This window comes from Canis lupus, chromosome 18 (genome assembly GCF_003254725.2).
Source record: "Canis lupus dingo isolate Sandy chromosome 18, ASM325472v2, whole genome shotgun sequence".
NCBI lineage: Eukaryota > Metazoa > Chordata > Mammalia > Carnivora > Canidae > Canis > Canis lupus.
In genome coordinates, this window is record NC_064260.1 from 11,350,102 (window position 1) to 11,373,538 (window position 23,437).

General features: G+C 37.4%; 1 gene segment (V, D, J or C); it reads left to right on the forward strand.

The window, feature by feature from the left end:
- Positions 1-363: 363 nt before the first annotated feature.
- LOC112661407 (T cell receptor gamma constant 1-like) lies at positions 364-21,695 on the forward strand. The segment is given in 6 exon segments: positions 364-367; positions 1,594-1,659; positions 8,687-9,013; positions 10,911-11,036; positions 19,912-19,959; positions 21,104-21,695. Coding segments are annotated over 6 exon segments (714 nt in total).
- Positions 21,696-23,437: the final 1,742 nt, after the last annotated feature.

Below are 23,437 nucleotides of genomic sequence, written 5' to 3' on the forward strand. Positions count from 1 at the left end.
TGGATGCTAGAGATAACTAACTGGGGGCACAAGACACAGTCCCAACACTCATAAGCTTGTAGCCTTGTGGATAAATATTCTAGATTGTGGCTTGATTGAGCCCCATGTTTTTTGGTCTGTGGCCAGAGACACAGAATGTGGGACTCATGAGCTCTTTTGCTTTCTTAAGGTATATAATAAATAATTATTGCCTATAAAATATATATATTAGTTTTGTGGAAAATTTGATAAAGGGGCCTCACACCATCCCATTAAAGACAATGATACTATAGTTAATATTTATTGAAAGTCAGATACCTGTTTCTGTCCTTATTCTCAATCCTTAAGAGTGCTGTACAGGAAAATGTTATCCCAATTTCACCGATGGGTAAACTGAGGCTTAGAGAGTTCAGTGATTTGCCTAAATTCACATGGCTAGTTACTATGGCAAAGATTGGGACCCAATAGATACTGGTTTGTTCCAAAGGGCATAGTGTACACCAATATATGCTTTTGGAAGCTTTCAGCCATCTTTTTATTCAGAACATATACTTTTTTGTAGTCTGACCTTTTAAATATCCTATGTAGTTGAATGTTTAACTAGTAATAGCTCATAATTGGTATTACTCCTCATGCAGAAAACAATGCTTCTGCTTTTAATCATGGCACTAAAACTTCCTCTTTTGCCTCAAGATATCATTTAAATCCTGTTGAATTGTGTTTGTTAAATTCTCATAATTTAGGGCATTTCTATTAAAGGTCCAGTCCTTTTGATACCATTTCATTCAATCTTTCAGTATTGGCATCAAAATGCTGGAAATACCAAAGCTTGCAGAGAATGGAAGAGGTTGTACTACATGCAGGACTCAGCTGCACAACTCAGAGCAGCCTTCCCACTCTTGCTGGGCAGCTGCAGAAAGGCCAAAGCAAATAGAATCCTCTGATGAGCAGCACAGAATTTTAAATCAATGCCCTGGAACTTGTTAGGGTAATTTCAAGTTCAAAGGAACAGTCTTTCAGGAATAAATATGTTAAGAGATCATCCTTAATATTTCACACTCCCTAACAACTCATCTGGCCACCTATCATCGGGGACTAAATTCTGGAAAGTATTTACTTTATAATCTAACTAGATATACACCCTCAGTGTGTTAGAAAACATTTTAAAAACCTAAAAAATAATGAAAATTCATGTATTAAATATTAAAATACACTATTTCTATTTTTGTTACTCTCTCAAAATCATAGAAGTAGTAATTGTAAATTACACTCTAGGAAAGAACCAATATAATAAATGAAAACCTTTTAAGGTTTTTTAACCTTTTTAAAAAAAATCTTTTAAGATTCTGAAGTTTCAGGAAAATGCCAAAAAAAAGGTAAAAATCATCCTCTCCAATGCTTGTGAGATGGAAACGACCGACCTAAACTTCTCAAGCAGAGAAGGGTCAGTTCATCTATTATTGACTACATTTATATCTAATGTGATTTTGCTTGACATTTGTCTTTGTTTAATGCTAGCAAGGCCTATTTATATACATTTATATAAATATTGAAAAAAATATGGGCACAATTTTAAAAGAGGTACAAAAGGAGATTTTTGTAAAAGCTTTTTAGATAGTGTTACTGGAAGTAGTTGGAGCAACAAAGTGTTTGGTCCTGGCACAATTCTCAGGGTTACAGGTAAAGTGTTTTTAAATTCTTCAGTACAAGGTAGGGAGGGGAGGCAGGTGATGCAGGAGGAGCAGGCTAGGTGCTGGTGCTGGCTCTGAAGTGCAGGATTTGGTCCCAGTTTGGGCATAATTAGCAGTGAAATGCTTGAGAGGTGGTTGACTCTGCCCCAGTCCTAGGGGTAGTTCGGACTGAGCTAAAATAGAGAGTATTACAAGGACTTAACTCTCTACAGCACTGGGATCCCCTAAGGGGTATAAATGTTAGGACCTTTTTTTTTTTTTAAATGTTAGGACCTTTAGGGATTTCTGTGTTGAAAGATTTGTAAAGAAATTTGTGTATCTTATTTATTTGATTCCATAATAACCAATGAAAAGAATGAACCAAAACTTGATAAACTTCCCATTTTGTTGAAGGTTATTCATATCAGGTATTGATATATTTAACTGCACAAACATCTCCAAGAGTGTCATAAGCTGAGTTTATTTTCTCTATATTAAGTCTAGTAAATTTGTCCATCTTCATTAGCCTTAGAGATAAATTTTTCCTGGGTGAGGGACAAATATCTCACAGGAATGTATCTCCCCTATAGGATTTGGTCAAATAAATGTTTTTAAAGAATTTTCACAAGGCTGATGAAACACTGGAAAAGTGGAAGAAATGGCATATTTTGGTGTCTTTAGTGGTTATGATCATAGGCACACATGCATTCATAATTGAAAAGCAATATTCTAGTCACCTTTTTTCCAACTGACTGCAACGTAAATTCTAACAATATAATTAATAAAGGTGATAGATAAAACTTACAAGCCTGAAAAAAATTTTTTTAGGAGAGTGTGGTGTAGATAAAAATGTGGACTATGACTCTGGATCTATCACTTTCTGTATAATCACCATTCAGCAAATAAATTTTGGTTCACTGATTATTACTTTCTTAAAAACATAAAAAATAATACATGCCCATTAGAGAAAAATTGGAAAAGAGAAAAAAATAAAGTATAAAATTTATAATGACACTTATTCTGTTAACATTTGCTATATTTCCATCCATTCATTTTGTCAATGCAACAACCATTTCAAGTGGATGTTGTGGAGATAAATGAAATTAAATATGGAAAAAGCTGCTGCATTGGTTGGGACTGGTCATTCACTGAAAAAGTCAGTTCTACAAATTCCAATTATCATCCAGTGTTAGAGTACAGAAAAATATATTATGATCTAGTCTACAGGTCACTTCAGAACAATTGATAAGTACTTGCAGAATAATTGCAATTTCTAAGAATCATTGTTACATGTTTCTAAAAATGAGTAGAATGCAGTAAGCATTACCATATATATTCTTAGCCTCAACATAAGTTGATCTCTCACTTTTCAGTGGAAATGTATGAAAGTAAACAAGGGAGAATTTTTATAATTGAATATATAAAATTACACTAATATACATATCAGGTCAAATATTCACCTTCTTTTTTTTTTTTTTTATTTACTTATGATAGTCACACAGAGAGAGAGAGAGAGGCAGAGACATAGGCAGAGGGAGAAGCAGGCTCCATGCACCGGGAGCCCGACGTGGGATTCGATCCAGGGTCTCCCGGATCGCGCCCTGGGCCAAAGGCAGGCGCCAAACCGCTGCGCCACCCAGAGATCCCAAATATTCACCTTCTTAAAAAAAGTTTTATTTTTCATTTATTTGAAGGATTTGAGAGAGAGAGTGAGTTCATGCATGAACTGGGGGGAGGGACGGAGGGAGAAGCAGACTTTCCACAGAGCAGGAAGCCCAATGCACTGGGCACCATCTCAGGACCCTGGGATCATGAGCTGTGAAAGGCAGATTCTTAACCAACTGAGCCACCCAGTTATCCTTCAAATACTCACTTTTAATATTTTATATTTTCATTGGATTATATCTATAAAATATTATATGTTTATAAATATCACTGAGATATAGTTTGCCTTCATATTTCATTAAAAATGTTAGTCAGACTCTTCACATGCATCTAAAATGTATATTTAGAGCAAATTTCTGAGTCATCATAGGGTCTGAGTGTTTGGTGATACATTTATGATGATGTCACTAGATGTTCTATTGGAAGAGACAGATATCCACTTACAAAATAAAAGCATTTTTTCATTTATTCTATCATACTGTATATGTACAATGTAACTGTAAAGTATAGAGACTTTAGTCCCAAGTAATATTTATCATCCCAATTAAAGTTCTTTATTGTTTTACCAGCATTATCTCTAAACGAGCTTCAAATGAGTTTATTTCAGGTTGATATCTTACCCAAGTGTCATACGTGTCAAAGCAGAGTATTAGAAGAACCTCTTTTAAAATGAGAATTTGCTCAAACTAAAACAGAAGGCACCCTCTGTTTTATGAGGCATAACGTTGGGAATAAAAGCCTCACCTTATGCTCTGACATTTCAGCATGTTTCAATCCTGAATATTTTCCATCTACATAGCAGAGCAGGATTTGCAAATATCTTCTGCCACTTTTCATGTCACCTTCAAAGGAGACCTCACTGAACTATCAAGCTCTGAGACAGAAAAAGAAACAATCTCTAATGCACAACCTATTTCTAATCTATTTATACCTCCAATTTCCAAAATCTAGTTGAGAAGACCTAAAATAAAATACACAAGTACAGTTAGGCCTGGAGATACAAACAGAAGACCAAAAGCACTAAGGAAAGTAGAAGAAAAAAAGGCCCGTGGTTATCCGGCTAGAAACATGAGGTAGAACGTTCAAAGATAGGAGAAAAACGTTTTGCAGTACAACCTTTTAATAACTGCTAAAATGAAGCACACCAAGTTTTCAAATATGTTTTGTTTTTCCCACCATAATATGAGAAAAAGACTTCAAAGCATGAGTCCTTTAGGAGGACTGTGAAGTGACACAGTGGGCATTGCCTTCCACATCCAATTTGTAAAATGGATGAAAAGGTCTTTTTTTTTTAATTTTTTATTTATTTATGATAGTCACAGAGAGAGAGAGAGAGGCAGAGGCACAGGCAGAGGGAGAAGCAGGCTCCATGCACCGGGAGCCCAACGTGGGATTCGATCCTGGGTCTCCAGGGCCAAAGGCAGGCACCAAACCGCTGCGCCACCCAGGGATCCTGAAAAGGTCTTTAAATAAATGCATTTCATGCTATTACTGCATCATCACTATGGGCATCATGACATTTAATGTCACTTACAGATGGTGACCTTCAGCAGACCTGGTCAGGCAGGTAGCAGCCTAGTGATGTAATGTGACCATAGAGAGGCTTGGAGGACCAGGCAACCAGCCATTGATCTTGTTATTCCATCATGAAGGAAAACTGTAGAAGTTTGAAGCCAAACTTTGGACATGATCTGGACAAAAGTCAGTTTGAGGTAGAAATTTCTGATGAGAGATTGAAATGCTCATAGATTGTGATGTTGGTGGGAAAATATGCCATTTGCTTTTGAAACACAGGTGAAGCAGTTCCATGAACTTACCCCATTATTACTAGGCTTTACTATGTTCCTTTTGATTTCCCTAACACTGGAAAGGCATTGGATAAAATAAGACAAGTGACTTACTAATGAATGCTGTGTGAAAGGCACATTTTCTGTGACGAGTGTTCAGAGAATTTCAGACATAGTAGAGCAATGTGAGGTGCAAATGAAGGAATGAATCTTGATGCTCCATTGACATAGGTCCAATTGCTATCCCCAAATATTGCATTCCCATTAGTAAAGGAAGATTTGGTCCCAGGAGATTAAAATGTTTTGGAGGACACAAGTCATCACAATTAAATTTCTAATACTAATGGTAATGTTAATTAAATCTCTCATTTTCATAGCATGTTTAGATGTAGACATCTTAGGAGATATTTTAATATCAATCCTTCCAGTAAAGGTCATCATAGACAGCAGTGTGCAAATATGTAATAGGATCTGACTTTGTGTCCATGTAGACTTGATTAAAGTGCTCAAGCACGACATATGTAGTTGTTTTGAAAGTTTTGTCCCAAGAATGAAGTTGCTCATGACATAAATTGTGTGAATTGACTCATTTCCTTTTCTGATGGTGAGAGGATGTTTTCAGAGTGCCTGGGTTTTGGAGTCAGGCTACCTAGACTTCTGACTCCACCACTTGCTGCTGATGTGAACTTGGGTGATTATCTTCTGGCCTCAGTTTCACAATCCACAAGATGGGATAACAGGATGTATGAGCAGGGGTCATATGAAAATTAAATGAGAGGTTGTAAGGTACTTGGCATGTGTGTAAAGCACAATAGATACAGCATAGATCTTACCTCATTTCAATCCTAAAGCGAGGATTGTATCCAGATTGGTTATCCAGATTGGTTAGTAGCCAATCACATTGACAGAGCAGAAATTCTCCAGAGGATTCAGCGTTACTTCTAACCACTCCAGTGAAAAGTTATCTGACTTTCCATTGATATACAAAACACTTAAATTTAGAGGTATTTCTGTAATGGACTTTTCCCATACTTGGCACAAGAATCAAATTTAAATGTGTTGTTGTATGTACTTATATTTTAACTTTTTATCTAACATGATATTATGTTTAACACCAACAAGCTTGGCCTTCATACTTGTATTTAGTAGAAAAATAATTTAAAATTTAAATTTTATTTAGAAAAATTAGGACATATTCGCTTTGGCAGCACATATACTAAAATTGGAATGATAGAAGATAGCATGGACTCTCAAATAAATAAATAAATAAGAAAATACATAGGAATATAGTTAGTGATACTTAGTACTTTTAAATATACTTAGAAATGGAATTAATTTGGAGTTCATATTTACATATGAAATAGCTTTATATATTTAATAAGATAAAAATTAGAAGAATAAAATAGAGGAATTTTGAATCAATATTAGTATGCCGGTTTGAAATACCATGATTAATTAAAATCTGGATGCAATTAATTAATTTATATAGCATTCTTACTGCCTCATATTCATCAAATATATACCACTAAGTCAATTTATGTGAAAATGTTTTGATTATGAATATATATAAATATATTGAAAACATTTATTTATTTCGAAACCTGGTTTGCATTTTATACATGAATGAAATGATTGTGGCCATAGAAAGCACTCTTAATAAGTTTAATAAGGAATGTTGAGTGGCACCTGGGTAGCTCATTCTGTTAAATATCCAGTTATGATCTCAGGGTTGTGGAATTGAGCCCTGAGCCTGGTGTTGGGCTCCAAGCTGAGTGTGGAGTCTGCTCCTGATTCTCTCTCTCCCTCTCACTCACCTCTCTCTCTCTCTCTCTCTCAAAGAAATATATAGAATCTTTTAAAATAAGATTGCTGAAAGAAAACCCATGTAATATAATTACATAAAATGTAAACACTAACTATATATAATCAAGAATACTATTTAATGCTCAGTTAACTATCATGTTGAGAAAGTTACCTTCTATCCTGAAAAGAATGAAACTTTAGGAATCTAGCAAGAAAAGGTGACAGAGGCTAAGCACAATGTCTTAACTTTCCAGAAATTTTCCAAGTTCATCATTTGAATTTCAAGTTCTTTACTATGATGAATCAGAAGTATTCCTATGAAAAACCAACTTTTAAAAATGAAAGCTAGATTCTTTAATGTGTTCATTAAAGGCAAAAGTTATGTGAATACCATGTACTTTGAGAAATAAATTTTGCTTTATAAAACATGCTTTTTAAATTAAAAAAAAGTGTATGGTTGAGGAACTATACAGTGTCTTACTACTGTCTTAATCAGTAACATACTATTTGCACTACAGGCAAGATGTACAAAATTAAAGTAAGCACATTATGAACCAATATCTATTTATAGTGGGAGTAAAAAAACCATCATTGTTTGCTTATCAATTTAGTATAAAAGGAGATTCCACACAAATCTTAAAATAATTTGTTCTAACTCTCTGAAGAAAGTCCATGGTATTTTGATAGGGATTTTGGAGACAGGCAAAATTTCTGAAGAATTTTTTATCCTTTCTTCTCAAAGGAAGAATTCAGTTCTTAGGATGTTACCCATGAAATTCTAACTCCATACTAGTTGAAAGAGAAAATCAGTAAAGCACTTGCGTTTCAGTGGGAACTCAGATTGGAATGGGTCCTACCATTTATGATAGATTCATTAGTATACCTGAGGAATATTCTAGACTTCAAGCGACATGCCCTTGAAAACCACTGATGTTTCACTATATAATTTGATATTATGTCTGCAAGAAACTCTAACCATAACTGGTAACAATGGTTACCATAGCTGGTAACCATTCTATATAAATTTATTTAGCAGGTGAAATGAAAGAAAATTGAAGGATACCATAGCAAGTTTAGCAGGCTTGTAGGGCAGATTCAACTTTGAGGAGGGATGCTAAGACTCATAATATGGTGTCATCTTAATTATGCTTCAACTTCAAATAAAATTCCAACACAAAATGTACTTTTAGTTAACATTTCCTAAAGCAAAACAAAATTCTGACAGTGTATTTCTTGATTACGGGTACTATAAGAACATTTCTGAACACTTAAATTTTTTTTAAAATATGAGTTTTGGAAATATTGCATTTGTTTCTAAATTTAAGGCGTTGCAATTAATTTGGAAGTTCAGCCTTACACATTGCCTTTTACAAAATGCTGCAGTGGTTTAGATGCAAGAATTAGATGTTCTATAAAATCATAAATCAAGGAGAATAATTCCAGTATCACAAGTAGACATGAGATCCATATTTGTAACTTAAAGATCAACTTGATAGATTACCATTCAAACAAGTGACTGTGTATTGTGTCAAAATATTTCACTTTTTACCCAGACTCTTTCACTTAATAGCTATGACTTTGGGCAAATTACATAGCCTCTACAACCTCTTTTCCCATGGGAACTAGAAATAAGCACCTCAAAACCCACTGTGGATGAAAGCCCATGATAACCATTAATTCTTTTGCAACTTTTTGTTTCACTATGTGTTGGGTATTTCCAAACCATAAAATACTTATGTTTCTTTATTTAAGTTTTAATTGTTATTCCACTGTCTCCAACAGATAAAAGTCCTGAAGACATTTCCCCCAAGCCCACAATTTTTCTTCCTTCGATTGCTGAAATAAAAGCCCATCAGGTTGGAACGTATATTTGTCTTCTTGAGGATATTATTCCTGATATTTTTAAGATAGATTGGAAAGAAAAGAACAGCAAAACAATTCTGCAATCCCAGCAGGGAAACACCGTGAAGACTAAGGACACATACATGAAATTCAGCTGGGTGACTGTGACTGAAAAATCAATGGATAAAGAACACCAATGCATTGTCAAAGATAAGAGGAATAAAGAAAGGGTTAATCAAGAGATTGATTTTCCTTCAATAAACAAAGGTATGTGCATACAAACATGAATACAACCTCCCAGAATCCTTTGTTTTGAAGAGAAAAACCTAACTTTTCTGTCAAGTATTAATGAAAACATGCAATTAAAATTTTTTTCTAATGTTGTTGCCTTTCATGGTAGCATAAATGTCCTATTTCCCCCATAGACTTCAAATAGTATGGGCTTTGGAGGGCCTGGGGGACTCAGTAAACTGAGCATCTGACTCTTCATTCAGCTCAGGTCATGACTCAGGGTACTAAGATTGAGCCCAGCATTGGGCTCTGCACTCAGCATGGAGTCTGCTTGAGTATCTCTCCCTGTGCCCCTTCCCCGTGCTCACTCTCTATCTCTTTCAAAAGAAATATGCAATTAATTTTTTTAAAAAAACAGTATGGCCTTTGGAATATACAGAGAAAAAAATGACATATTCACTTAGCCTTTCAAGCCTTAGTTTTAGCATCCAAATATTAATGAAACAGTGATGATTTTAAAGTCATTTCATGGATTAAATGAAAAAATACACGTGAAAGCACCTAGCTACCTGGTACACAAGAAATGCTCAGAGTCTACTATTGATGATTTCACTTGATCAGGAATTAAGAACAATTACGCATCATTCAAGAATGTTCTATCCAGCAGTCAGAAGTCTTTCTCACTTCAATCTTGCTCTATTCAAAGTATCACCCATCAACAATGAGTTGTCAGAGACAAATGATCTTCATTTGACTGGGGCCAGAACACAATTCAACCAGAAATAATATTTTGGCAACTGAGGTTTTAGGATGGTCTTGAGCTTTTTAGATTTGTATTTTATATGCCAGCATAAGGTGAATTTTTTGTAAATAAGGATTGAGTGATGCTAAGGTCTTAAATATTAATGCATTCTACACAATGAATGTATTCTTACCATTGGTAAAAACTGCTCAGCAAACATTTGTTTCAGTTCTAGTGTGTGCCAGACTGGAAAGGATGCACGATGAACTACTGTCCCAAGGAGGATAACTACAGTAATCAATCAGGGTCACTTGTGATTAAGCATGGTGTTCCAAAGGAGCCTCACTGGGAGAGACGCTGGTCATATTTAGAAAGTGTGGGCAGATGGCTGAATGTGCCCAGCCTCGCTGTGATCTACTAACTCATTAGACTCACAAGTCAAGTCCTGGCATTGACATCACAGACCAAGGGCCCAGAGACACCATAAGAAGGAACCACTTTGATTTTCCTTGTGATTAATAAAATTCTAAGCAGTGGGGAACAAGCACATAACAAGACCTGTGAGGAGCTTTGCTATATCAAGTCTAACTTTCTGAAGTGAGTTTATGTTCTTGGAGTGTTGAAAACATCCCACAGACCCAAAATGGCAATACTTAGCTTATGGCCCAAGTCACTAAACCAGGACTTAATACCTAATCTAAGAGCAATTTCACCTTCCCACCCCAAGGAGAAGAGTAGCCTTTAACTAGTCAACATGGGAATTTCCTGGTCAGCCCCAGGAAGCTTCCTGATTGACTCATTCCCATCCACATGGGAGAGTAATCTTGCCTAGACAATGGATTACTTTCTAAGAATTCCCCTTTTCCCCCTGGGTCCCTCTCTATTGTTAAAACTTTTCCTTTCCTGTAGTCCTTTCATAAATTGATTGATTAATAGAGCCATTAGATCTTTAACATTTGGGCAGCCCGGGTGGCTCAGTGGTTTAGTGCCAACTTCAGCCCAGGGCCTGATCCTGGAGACCCGTGATTGAGTCCCACGTCCGGCTCCCTGAATGGAGCCTGCTTCTGCCCTCTGCCTGTGTCTCTGTCTCTGTCTCTCTCTCTCTCTCTCTTTGTGTCTCTCATGAATAAATAAATAAAATCTTAAAAAAATCTTTAACATTTACTTGGTTGAATTTTTTATCTTTAACAGATTTGGTGGCAAGGATGGAATCCGATATGGACCCTGCGGGGCATTCAGAGCCAAAGCAAAACACAGAGGTGGTAACTTTGAACCCTTCCAGTTCAAGATCTTTCAGGCCTGTCCTTAGCACTGTGGGTGAGTTCTTCCTGCTTCTCAGCTCCAGTTACTTTGTGTTCTGCCTCCTAATCTAATTGGTTTTGCTTGACAGGGCACGGCAGCTTAGGCTGCCAGAGTGTTACGCCCGTGTTAAGTTAAACTAGCATGTCTTTTCTGAGCCCCATTGAGCTGGATATTTGCACAGAGTCCAACTGAACAGGCTGAAGGGTCTGCCCAGAGACAAGCAACTAACCTTTCAGACCAAGTGCCCAAGATAGAAACCTCAGCAAGTTTCCAGGAGAATTGGTGGTTCACGCAGTCTTCTTGTATCAGAACTCAGAAACATCTCTTACAGCTCATACACTAATGTGCACCTAATTGATTGTCACCATTCCTGTAGATAAAGGCTACAGCTAACAGGGAAAGGTAGAAAAAACACAAAAATTGGCGTGCAAGAGTCAAGCATTTAGAGGCCGCTAGAGCACTTACTACCTCAGGAACACACCACTGATAGTACAGGTTGTCAGGAAATGGGATGGATCAGTACTAGATCACTCATCAACCTCAAGAAAACTTCTATGCAAGGAGCTACACTGCAAAATACACACAATCCCCAATTCCAGGACACAACCCTTTTAGGTGTTAGTTTTCTGATCAAGAATCCCAGTGTCTTAGTTAATGGAATCCTTAAAGTAAAGAGTCAAGTGAACTACTTCTGTTTTACTTGTTTATTTTTCATCTAAGAATTATAGTCCCAGATTAAAGACACCTAGCAAAATGCAAACTCTTAAAAACTTCCTTGGTGTCCTGAGGAACTGACTTGGTAACAATCAGGTTGGAGACCCAAAAATACCAGACAGGAAAGTGGGGTACCACTCATTTGCAGCCAGATATGGCTGGATTGGAGTGTGGATTAACTCCATTTGAGGCTAGTGTCCTACCAAACTGCTGCAAGCCCTCAAAGCAATGATAACCTAAAAATATATGCCCATAATGGGAACTTATGAATTAGAATTAGAATTAATTAGAATTAATTAATCTAATTAGAATTAGAGTGATCTTATGATCATTAAGATGTGCGCTTAAAAGCAAGGGTTCCTTAATTAAACAGAATCCTGTAAAATGTTGACAATTCCAAGGTCCTTTCATTGAAAGACTCATTGCAAAAGCTAATGAAAGATTAATGATGGAGGAAGTAACTAAAGCAGAAGACTATAAAACTGATCTAACTCCTACTCCCCTCTTGGCAACTTTGAGCACTCATTCTAGTCTGAATTGATTTTCCACTCTGAACAGACTACACAGCCATAAACAGAAGACTGGAAATTTCATGGCTTTACAGACACCTCCATTATCTACCTTCATAGAAGGCCCCCGAAATGAGCCCTGTCCAGAGGTGCATATTGCTATGTACTTTATTCTCTTAAACAGCCACGTGGAATTCTGGTAAATACTGGGTCCTGTGCAAAGGATCCTAGAAAAGCTGGCAGAGGAGAGGGAAGAGTGGAAATCTTAACCATATTATTAGTGGAATCTCTATCTAAAGTCCTTGTCCACAGGGATAGTAAAATTTCTCATTATCCCATCCTTTCTAAATCTAGACCCATTGCTAGTGATCTTTTCTCTCCCAGATGTTATTCCTGCCTTCCTGCCTGTGTCATCCTGCCTAATTGCTCTTAACTTTCTGCCTGCCTGCGACTTGGCGGATTGTTGGCTCTTTCCTTTGGCTCTCACTGTGAGAGACTCTGAGTATTTGGAGGGTAGTATCCTTTGCACCCTCTTGGGGACCCGGGTAATACACAAGGAGTTACTCTATATGTCAGAAATTCTTAAAACTAAAACTATGCCCCCAGAGAGAAGGAAACAAATTGAGGCTCATGTGCTTGGTTAGATGGATCAATCTATGATGTCATTCCATGTAAATACAAGAATGAGAATTTGAGAGCAACTGGCTTGACCAATCTTACCAGAAGCAGAAAGGCAGCTCTTGAGGCAACTCAAAGTTCTCCCATTGATTTATCTATCCCCCAACTTCTCCTATTTATGAAAAAGGGCTTATAAATGGTTGGCTTTAGGAAAGCAAAGTGCTTCTTGGAGGAGCATTCATTCTCTGTCTGTCATTAAAGTCACACATCTTATCTTGTCTTTAAAATGTAAACCTAGCACATAAAAGCTTGAGACTGAGGGAAATAAACCAACTAGTTTACAAAACTAGTTCGTTTATAAAAACGTTGTAGAGGTTTGTGCCTAAACTCTAGTCTATTCTCCTTGATAATCCTGAGACAAATACAAGTTTTAAAATTGATAATGAGACAAAATACAAAATCCTGAGACAAATACAAATTAAAATTAATAGCATAAATATTAGTGGTCCTAGGTCCTTGTACCAGTCTGTGTGTCCATAAATATATCTTGTCGATGTGAGATATTTTTCTCCCTGGATGTTTCATCAAAAATAATTTGTAAAGAGCTCTATTTCCCTGGTTTGAATATAAGCACTCTTAAGGATCGGGCATTCTGCAATTCTCAAAAAGAGAGAGACTAACTTGAATGTGTTTCAATTTTACATGATCTGGGCACATATTCTCTGGTGGGTTTAAGCATAATAGGTATATTGGTACTTGCCTTCTCAGCACTAAAATCAGAAATTTCATGTGCCTGGTTTACTAAAGATCAAGTAAGTAGATGTGATCTCCATTACAAAATGTTATTAGGAAAAAGCTTGGGAGAATGATAGACTTTGATGTTTCATAAGATTATTTTATATTTTATTATTTTAATTCCAATTAATTAACACAGCACATTTTATTAGTTTCATATGCACAATATGGTGATTCAGCACTTTGATACATCACCTGTGCCCATCAGGACAAGTGCACCCTTTAATCTCCATCACCTATTTCACCCTTCTCACCCCTTGTCTATGATATCTTTGTGAGTAATCTCAGATAATGAGATAAAAAAAATACACAAAAGCTAAAGTTTTAAATAATCTCCCAAATTTTTTGAGGAACTTAAGATCATAGTGTTTTCCGTGTTAAGATACATTCATTATATTCATTCAATATCGAGATCATTTCCAAGCAAGATAAAATACTAATATATTAGTGACTAAACACAGGTTTATCTACTTTTGTTTCCTTGCTGCATAGAAACAGAAGATAAGTTCGCACCCACTCATAGTCATTTTCTGGTGCTTTACTGAAAGATTGTTTTATGAAGAAGCACACATTTCTAGAAATTATGAAATATATTCATAAATTTGCCAATCTAAAGAATGCTAATTAGCTGTTCACAACTGCTTACTGACTAGCTTTCTTTAAATATGAAGGTTTCTAAGGAGTTAAGAATTCTAGTACATGTAATGCAGACTCCTAAAATAATAAGATAAACAACCTGGAAAGCAAAGAAACTAAGATGTATGTTTTTCAAAAGAAAATGTATGAGGGGGATCCCTGGGTGGCGCAGCGGTTTGGCGCCTGCCTTTGGCCCAGGGCCGGATCCGGGAGACCTTGAATCGATTCCCACATCGGGCTCCCGGTGCACGGAGCCTGCTTCTCCCTCTGCCTGTGTCTCTGCCTCTCTCTCTCTCTCTCTCTCTCTCTCTGACTATCATAAATAAATAAAAATTAAAAAAATTAAAAAAATTAAAAAAAAGAAAATGTATGAGGAACGGAAATATATTTTTTGAGGGGAAAAAGGGGATTTTGTCCTAAAGGGAAGTGGGTCATCTAAAGAAAGTAAACTTAGGACAAAATCTGAATGTAAAAAAAAGAACGTTGCAGAGGTTTGTACAAAGGGGATGTTTGAGAAGGAATGTTATGTGTGATCAGGACTAAGATTGGAATGAAGAATTTTTCAACCAAAGAAAGCTGGTACAGCATTGGAGTCATTGGAGTTGATTTTTCTCCCTGCCAAAAGGATAAATGGTTTTTTAGGCTTTTCATGTTTCTTTGTTTTCCTTGGAATTTTGGTCTGCTTAAATCTCTTCGACTTGGAGTATTCCAAAGGGTTTGTTAAACTGTTTGGCTATTTGGTATGTCAGATTACGTGGGATGCATTGTCAAAAAATACTTCATACCAAGTTTTCTAGGTATTGTGTTTGTAAGATTGTGGTACGTTTAGATAATGTCCATTCTGGTGCTACAAAAGAAATGGCTCCTCATTGTCAGTAGTTGGTTATCCTGAAGGCCTTATAAATTGGCAGCAGTCTGTTTCTGAATCAGAAAAATGAAGGCGGGTAAACATGGCAGTGTATTAAACAAAGAGTCAGAGCTGAGGGAAAACCAGAGCAACCACAGGGTTCTTCCATGATCCCTTGGCAAATCTCATTTCTTTTAGTTTTTGTTTTTTAAATTCCTTTACCCTCCTTTGGACTTTTTAAATGACTCAAAGCGTAAGTGGACTTCAATGGGAAGACTTGTATAATAGTACAAAACCATTTACCATTAATATCTAACGTGTCTGGACCATAATTCTGGAATAATTATTTTTGCCTGCAGAGACTGCATGTCTCATCATTCTGGACCCTGACACCTGCAGGTGGAATTCATTCCAATACCACTTAGTTTGTGTGGTCACTGTGACCTTGTCATTGTTTCTGTTTTCTGGATGGGTTAAAGATTTTTTCTGCTATGAGAATGATATACTCACTCTGGCAAAGACAATGTCCAAAATGGATTTTCCCTTGGAAAATCTCCAGTGACCAAGGCTCCTCCTTCTGTGATCTCCAGTGACCAAGGCTCCTCCTTCACTGGGCAAATCACAGGAGCCTTTAGGAAAATCTTGCCAATCTCATGGAACTGTCTCAGTGTACAACCTTATGCTGATCTTTTATGTTACCTGCTAGTCTGAAATAGTGTAAGTCTCCAATGTCTGATGCTCAAGACTGTCATCAACAGGTTATGGACACCTTCCTAGATCACAGTTAAAAGGATCTGTAAGTCACAGTATACAGCCTGCTGATTAGATATTTTAGACATATCATCAGAGGAAGATAGTCCTCAACTATCCCAGTAGAAGAGGGACATTACTAAGTGGTTCTGCTATAAAAGTAAAGGTTCAACCTTGTACACATAACATACCTACAAATGTTTCCACCTGACACCTGGTCCTACCTAGACACAGGAGATTCTGAAACAGCTGAGAGAAGTACAAATAGAAGACATCCAAATTAAAAAAAATTTAAAAAATTAAAAAAAAAGACATCCAAATTGACTGCATTCACCTAAAAAGGGTTCAGGACTTCATATTATAACTAAATATGAAATCCTTTCTCCTTCTGTTCTTTCCTTACTCTGGAAATGGCCTGTATCTCCCATGTCATTACCACATGTGTAACCTCTGGAATTTAGAGCAAACTTTTATTTCAGGCTAGCAGAAAATCTAACACTGATCCAAAATTTTCTCAATGTAAATAGGATATCTCATTGATTCTCCTAGTTTACATCCCAAGGAGTAGGGACTACCAAGAAGCCACCAGGATTAACACCTTTGGCAGGAGTCCATATGGCTTAAATGAAAGATTCCTTCAGCAGGGTCTTTCTCACTTATGTGATTTTAACTGCTTTGAGTATTGGGGGCAATGGCATCAAAATGTACCTCCAACATGGGGAACTATCCTGTTTATGGGCATCATAACAATCTGCCTGGTGCATTTTATTCTTTCAAAAGCTTTACAGGCAAGTTCTAAGCCAGTAACCTTTAAGCAAATGATCTTCCTTGATTGGAATATCACAAAAGAATGAAGAGTACAACCAGCTCTAAAAACCATAATGCTAAAGAGGTAACTCTTGAATATCACAAGGCTTATACAAAAGGCCAAGATCTGTGTATATCACCCAGAGAATCCACAGGAACTGTGAGAACTTCAGAGCAGTTGCTGACAGTAGTGTTAATTCCTTCAATTTTGATCCGTCTCTCCGTTAAGATGAGAATGTGATCAAAAGGCAGGGTTGTTGTAAAGGAAACCTCAAGGTCACAGTGTACTCATTAGCTTAAGGCCACAAGTCAGTAAACCAACTCTTCATAGCTACCCAACTGCAGTTTCAATAGCCAGAACTAGAACCTTTAGCCAATGGACATGGACTTTCCTGATCAGCACTAGGGTGTTTACTGATTGACCCCTTCTGCTCCCCATTAGGAGAAGGACCTTGCCTCAAACAATGAATTCTTTGCTAATAATTTCCTTTTCACTGCCTCTCTATCTTGAAAAACCTCTGTCCTGTAGCCCTTACGAGCTGCCTCCTACTTGCTAGATGGGATGATGCTCGATTCATGAATAGGTTGAAAATACAGCCAAAATGTACTCAGTTGAATGTTTGCTATTTCATAGATTCTCAGTTTGTTCCATAATCAAATTAGGAATAAATATTTACTTTTACTTTCACCAGAAATGTGATGCAAAGCAAATGAAATTATGTCAATGAAAATACTTGTTTTTGAAACCATGACATGGATAAATTTATTCCTGTATTTATTGTATTTATTTATATCCTTTCCTAAAACTAACTGAAGTCAGATTATACAGAGAGCCTTAATGTTTATTTCTACAGCTAACAGAGAGGGACAAGTGGGCATGGCATAAATGTAATGAAACCATTGGACTGAAGTATCATGTTAGGTTTTGATTTTTCTAGTGTGCGGAGAAAAGCAATAAATATAGTAAGTTCCATGGCGATGATTATGGTAGGGGAGGAGCTCCTGTTAATGATGTGATTTCCATGACACTTATTTCTGAAAGTAATGTTTCCCAAGGTCTTCTCATAGCCACAAACAGGGCACTTCTGTTAATGGAATTCTACAGTAGATTTTTAATGCAGATCCATGGAAGTTTTAGGGTTTTTTAATATAAGCTTATATATATATATGTATGTATATAAATAAATGCACAGAACAGTGAGTGATTCTGAACACAGATAAACTCATCTTTTCAAACTTTTTAACCAACTTTGATTAAGAAAGGGCACCATGGACACACAAGTCATATTATGAAAATTGTTACATTGTTGTCTTTATATCAATGAATGCATGGTGATAAGAGATTTTTATTTATCTTTTTGAAGTTCTTATTTTACTCCCAGGTAGCTAACCTACAGTGTAATATTAGTTTCAGGTGCAAATGTCATGAATAACATCACTGCATGGAAAAGAAAGATATGTTTAGGACACTATAATGTCAGCTCTTTAGGACATTTTAACATTTAACATAATTATACTAGCATTATTCTTCTTGGGATTTACCCAAAAGACTATATCTCACACCCATTTCTCAAGAGCACACCAACATAAGATTGTGTGGAGTAGATAAAATTGCACACCAGAGCCATGTCTGTATACACGACACGGGAGGTGAAAAAGAATAAACCAAAAAATCTTAGAGCTCTCTCTTCCTGCATCCATAGTCAATCATCATTAAGGATTTTTGTGTTTGTATGTATGTTGAGGGGGTGGTGGTTTTGTTTTGTTTTTTTCTACACTGTAGATAAATACAACTTTAACTCAAGTTTATGTATTCAGACAGCTATCAGTGTGATGTGGCCTTTCATCCTATCCCTGCAAACAAGTGCACTGAAATGCTGAGCTTTTAGGGGTGCATCAGTAGCTTAGTCAGTTAAGTGCCTGCCTTTGGCCCAGATCATGTTTCCAAAGTCCTGGGATTGAGCCATGTGTTGGGCTCCCTACTCAGCTGCAAATCAGTTTCTAGCTCTCCCTCTGCCCATTTCCACGGCTCATGCTCACTCTCTCTCTCTCTCAAATGAATAAACAAAACTTAAAAAATTTAAAAAGAAATGATGAGGTTCCTTAATAAAATGATCATTTGCTAAGACCAATTCACATATGCTGAAGAGATGATGTCTGAGAGGTGACAGTGGTGGAATTATGTTTGATGTCTATGGGTTAACAAGATGCTTTCCACAGGCTCTAGCTCATCAATACCCCCACAGCCATCCTTTCAGTGCTGGCTCTGACAATTATCACTGGTATGCTATTCAGCAAGGGACATAGACTCTCTAAATCTTATTTCCTTCTGGGTAACATGGAATTCTACAAATTCAGCTCATATCAATGTAACAGGGAGATGAGATGAGATGAGATGAGATGAGATGAGATGAGATGAGATAATGCCTATGAACTTTCACATAGTGCCTGACACAATAATAATCAGTCAATAGGTTTGGCCTTCTTTAGTATTGTTGTCAGGTCCTCCAACACCATCAGTCCAGAAAATCATGTGCAGGAGTTGAGGATACTGGGGCATGAATGATTTGAAAGACAGGGCTGCTTCTTAGCTTAGAGAGGAAATATACCTAAACCAGACTCCTTCCAACATGTACGGTACCTCTGTGGCTTCAGGGTTGGACAAATTCATTTTGGTAGCAACCCTTCATGTGAGCAGTGGGTGTGGAGGACTGGACTGTAGCCACCGTTTCTGATTATTTTTCTATTCAATAGTATTTATAGGACACCTACTGTGGAGCAGTCCCTGTGCTATGAGCTATAAGCACAGAAGGAAAACAAGATAATGTTTAGGCATTACCCTCCAGGTGTGAGGAAAAAAAAAGAAAAAATGCATCCTTCATAAACTACAACATCTTTATGTGCAGAAATACAACATGTGATTTGATCTAGTTAGTTACATAAATTCATATCAACCATTTCTGGAATTGTAGGGCTCATATTTGTAAAGACTCTTCCTCTCTGCTGAATAATTCTATCATCTATCTATCTATGTATCATCTATCTATCTATCTATCTATCTATCTATCTATCTATCTATCTATCATCTATCTATCTATCTATCATCTATCTATCTATTATCTATCATCAAATCATCTACCTTCTATCCACAACACAGAGGAAAGTTAAACAATGGATATGAACAATGAATAATAATTGTCTTCGTTTCTTTTAGAATTTGCTGCTATTAACTCTACAGAAGCTTCCCTGCATGATGAAAATGGTAAGTTTTTGTCTTTGTTTGCCTTTATGCTATGCTGTAGCATTTTTCCTTCCTGATCAGCTTAGACTTTGAACTCCCCTGGCTTCAGAGAGAAACCTCAGAATGGCTGAATCTTGCAAAATAGACTGTGATATTTATGTCAACCCACCATTTATCAGGAGTCATCTCTTTTAAAGGTTTTATTTATTTATTCATGAGAGACACAGAGAGAAAGCAGAGACATAGGCAGAGAGAGAAGCAGGCCCCTCGCAGGGAGCCCGATGTGAGACGAGATCCTGGATCTCTGGGATCACGCCCTGGGTCGAAGGCAGATGCTCAACCACTGAGACACCCAGGCGTCCCTCAGGAGTCATCTTCACACAGTAACTTCTGGTTTGGCTGTGAGTGGATTATGAATTAGGGGTGCAATGATGAGCCCTGAATTCTTTCAACAATGGATTTCATTCATATCTGTGCCCTGTTTTCTACTGACTGAAGAAAGCATGATTTCATATTGCTTCTGTATTTTTTAAGCCTTGTTCTTCCTGGTAGTTTATTACATGAACTGACACCGAGAGGTTCTTGTACAGAAGGCTATGTGCTGCACTGGAAGTGTGTTTTGTTTAATTCCCTTAATACTCACTGTGAAAGATTTAATTCCCACTTTACATGTGAGGGTAGTGAGATAAAATGAATTCAGTCTCCATACCACATGTCAAGAGCTGAGGCTGAAAACCAGACCAACTGAATCAAGATGAATCAAGTGACATTTAGTTTTTACTTATTCCTGCCTAGAGCCCTCATGGGGATGAACATGCAAAAAGTCACCTATTACCAATGCATTTCCCCCCATAGATTCATTCATTATAAAGACAACCTTAATTTTTAATACTTTGGAATGTGCTAGGTGAATTTTATAGGTTTTTGACTGACTTGACCTGCAAACTCCATTCTGAGTTGTCTTTCTGTGGTGGTGGTGGTGGTGGTGGTGGTGGTGGTGGTGGTGATGGTGATAGAGGGGTAATAGAGGTATTTACTAATCGGTTGTGCTGGTATGAGAGTGTTACTTCAACCGAGGTTATCAGAAATGTTTACAGTTACCACTCTACAATGAATAAGTCTTGACCTTTCAAAAAAACTGAAATTAATAAAATACTTCTTCTAGATCCCCTGCAGCTTCAACTCATGAACACCTCTGCCTACTACACCTACCTCCTCCTCCTCCTGAAGAGCCTGATGTACTCCATCGTCACTGCCATCTGTCTGCTTGGGAGATCAGTGTTCGATGGCAATGGGAAGAGTTCTTAATATGATGCCTACAGGGTCCACTTTTTCCCATTGGCTTTTGTCCCTATAAATGTCTGCTGAGGATCTAGTGGGGTTTTGTTTCTATGATTGGGTTATTTCCTTTCACATGTATCTTTCTCTGTAGGGTCACAATGCAGAATGGGTTTATAAACTCCTGGGCAAACACAAACTTTCACTCTGCAGCAAGAACAAATTCTGCTATGACTCAGGGGTGGGGACAGGAGGCCATCCCCAGGGCTTCATCACTTCTCTCTCTTAATGCCCACCCACTCCCCAGCCACGCAGTACCCATGCCTCTGTGTACAGTCTGCATGCAGCTTCCAGCTGTGTCCTTGAACTCTTTTACCTTATGATTACTTGGAAGCCCTTTATTGTACATACCTAGAAGATCACCTCCTTACTGATTTACCTTTGTACTGTTTTTCATAATAAAAATTATCAAAAATCTATTTGGGCCTATATGTACTTTTATTTGGTCCAATCTAATTGAGAGTCAGGTGTAAGAGACAGCATGACAGCTGAGCCTTCCAATACAGCGCTGGTCGTAATATTGGTCAATTCCACATTTTAATTCTTGCCCTGAGATAGCCCTCATGCTACTTTCCTTGAGGGACTGAACACAGGAGAGCCACAGCCAGTGAGGTTGCCCAGGTTAGTTTCTTTCAAAGGTCAACTGATTCAGACTCATTTGGTTTCAGACAATCTGGTGTTGACTGTATAAAATGTCACAAGACTGGCAGATGTCTCAGACGTGTAGCAGTGTTTCACAAGCACCACGTTTCCTGATCTCACATGAATCCCATGAGAGCAGCGCTAACACTAGAAATATAGGGTGATGGAAAGGGTAACGGCTTGGACTCCGATCCCCAAGTGACTCGGTTTAAATATATAGCTATTTGGACTCTCTGTGACATAATTTTCTCATGCGTAAAATGAAAATACAGTGTGCCTTGATTTCTGGACTTGTGTGGATGAGATGCGTTAATTACGCTGGGTACATGCAAATCCTCAAGAGCATTAGCATCTACTGTTGGCAGCTCTACTTTGGAAATAGATTAACACACCTGTACATGCACACAAACACTAACAAGGGTGTCCACTCATTCATATATGTGTTTGTAATTCTACAAACATAGATGTATAACAAAATGTTCACGTATAGTAAGTTGTGGAAAAAATAGTAGTTGTATATTTTTCTATTTTCACTAATAAATGCATTTAGAGTAACAACTTTTATATATTGGAATTGAAATAATGTCTCATTTAAAATTGGGAAGGCTTCTGTGTTTTATTATACTCAGCTTCAGTTTCTGTGAAATGAGTGATTTAGAAACCAGGTAGATTCCCATGTGGAAACAACATAAGACCCAGCAGATAAAGGAAGAAGAAATTTAATTTTGATCTATTCCCTGATTCTCAAAAATTTGTTCAGATCTCCTTGGACAAATGCCTGGGCCTCTACTCATGGATCTGGAACCGTTTCTGCATGTGAAAAGTACAGAGGCAATGAGGGGAAAGTAGCCAATGACTTGCAGCTGTGTGGCCGATGTCCCTGCTGGTCTCCTAGGCACTGAGTGTCTCCTGTGGCTTCCAAATCCTTAACACCTTACTTCTGCAACCTAAACTGGAGTGGCCTAGACTGGGGTGTGCAAAGAGTAAGGTGAGGGTGGGGTGTAAATGCAGGACACAGTGGGTGGGATGAGGCAATAATGTGGTGATGATGTTTATTTTTCTCAGAGTTATTTTTGTGTATGTGCTCTTTCAAATGCGGTTGATTTGTGGAAAATACCTGAAGTCAAACCAGCCCCTACTGGTTGAGGCTGTGCAAGAGGTGCCTTGAGTGTTGAAATATAAAATAAAGACAGTTAAGCCACAGCCATCTTTGCTCATTTTCAAAAGGCCACAGCTAATGGAAAGGAAACATCCATCTGCACACACATGCTCCTGCTGTCAAACATACTCTTATGCTTTGAGTGATGGGTTCTCCTATATTATACCAAGTTCATTCCAAGTAGCTGCTATGTGAATTGGTATCCTTTGACCAGAACTGTTGAGATGCTTCTCCTTTAGTCCACTCCAATGACACTGTTCTGAAGGAAATAGCAAGCAGACTTGTAGCACTAGATGATCCCTGATACTTCACCAGGATCTGTGCTTTTCCATGGCATGTCATTTTGAGGCTCCTAATTTC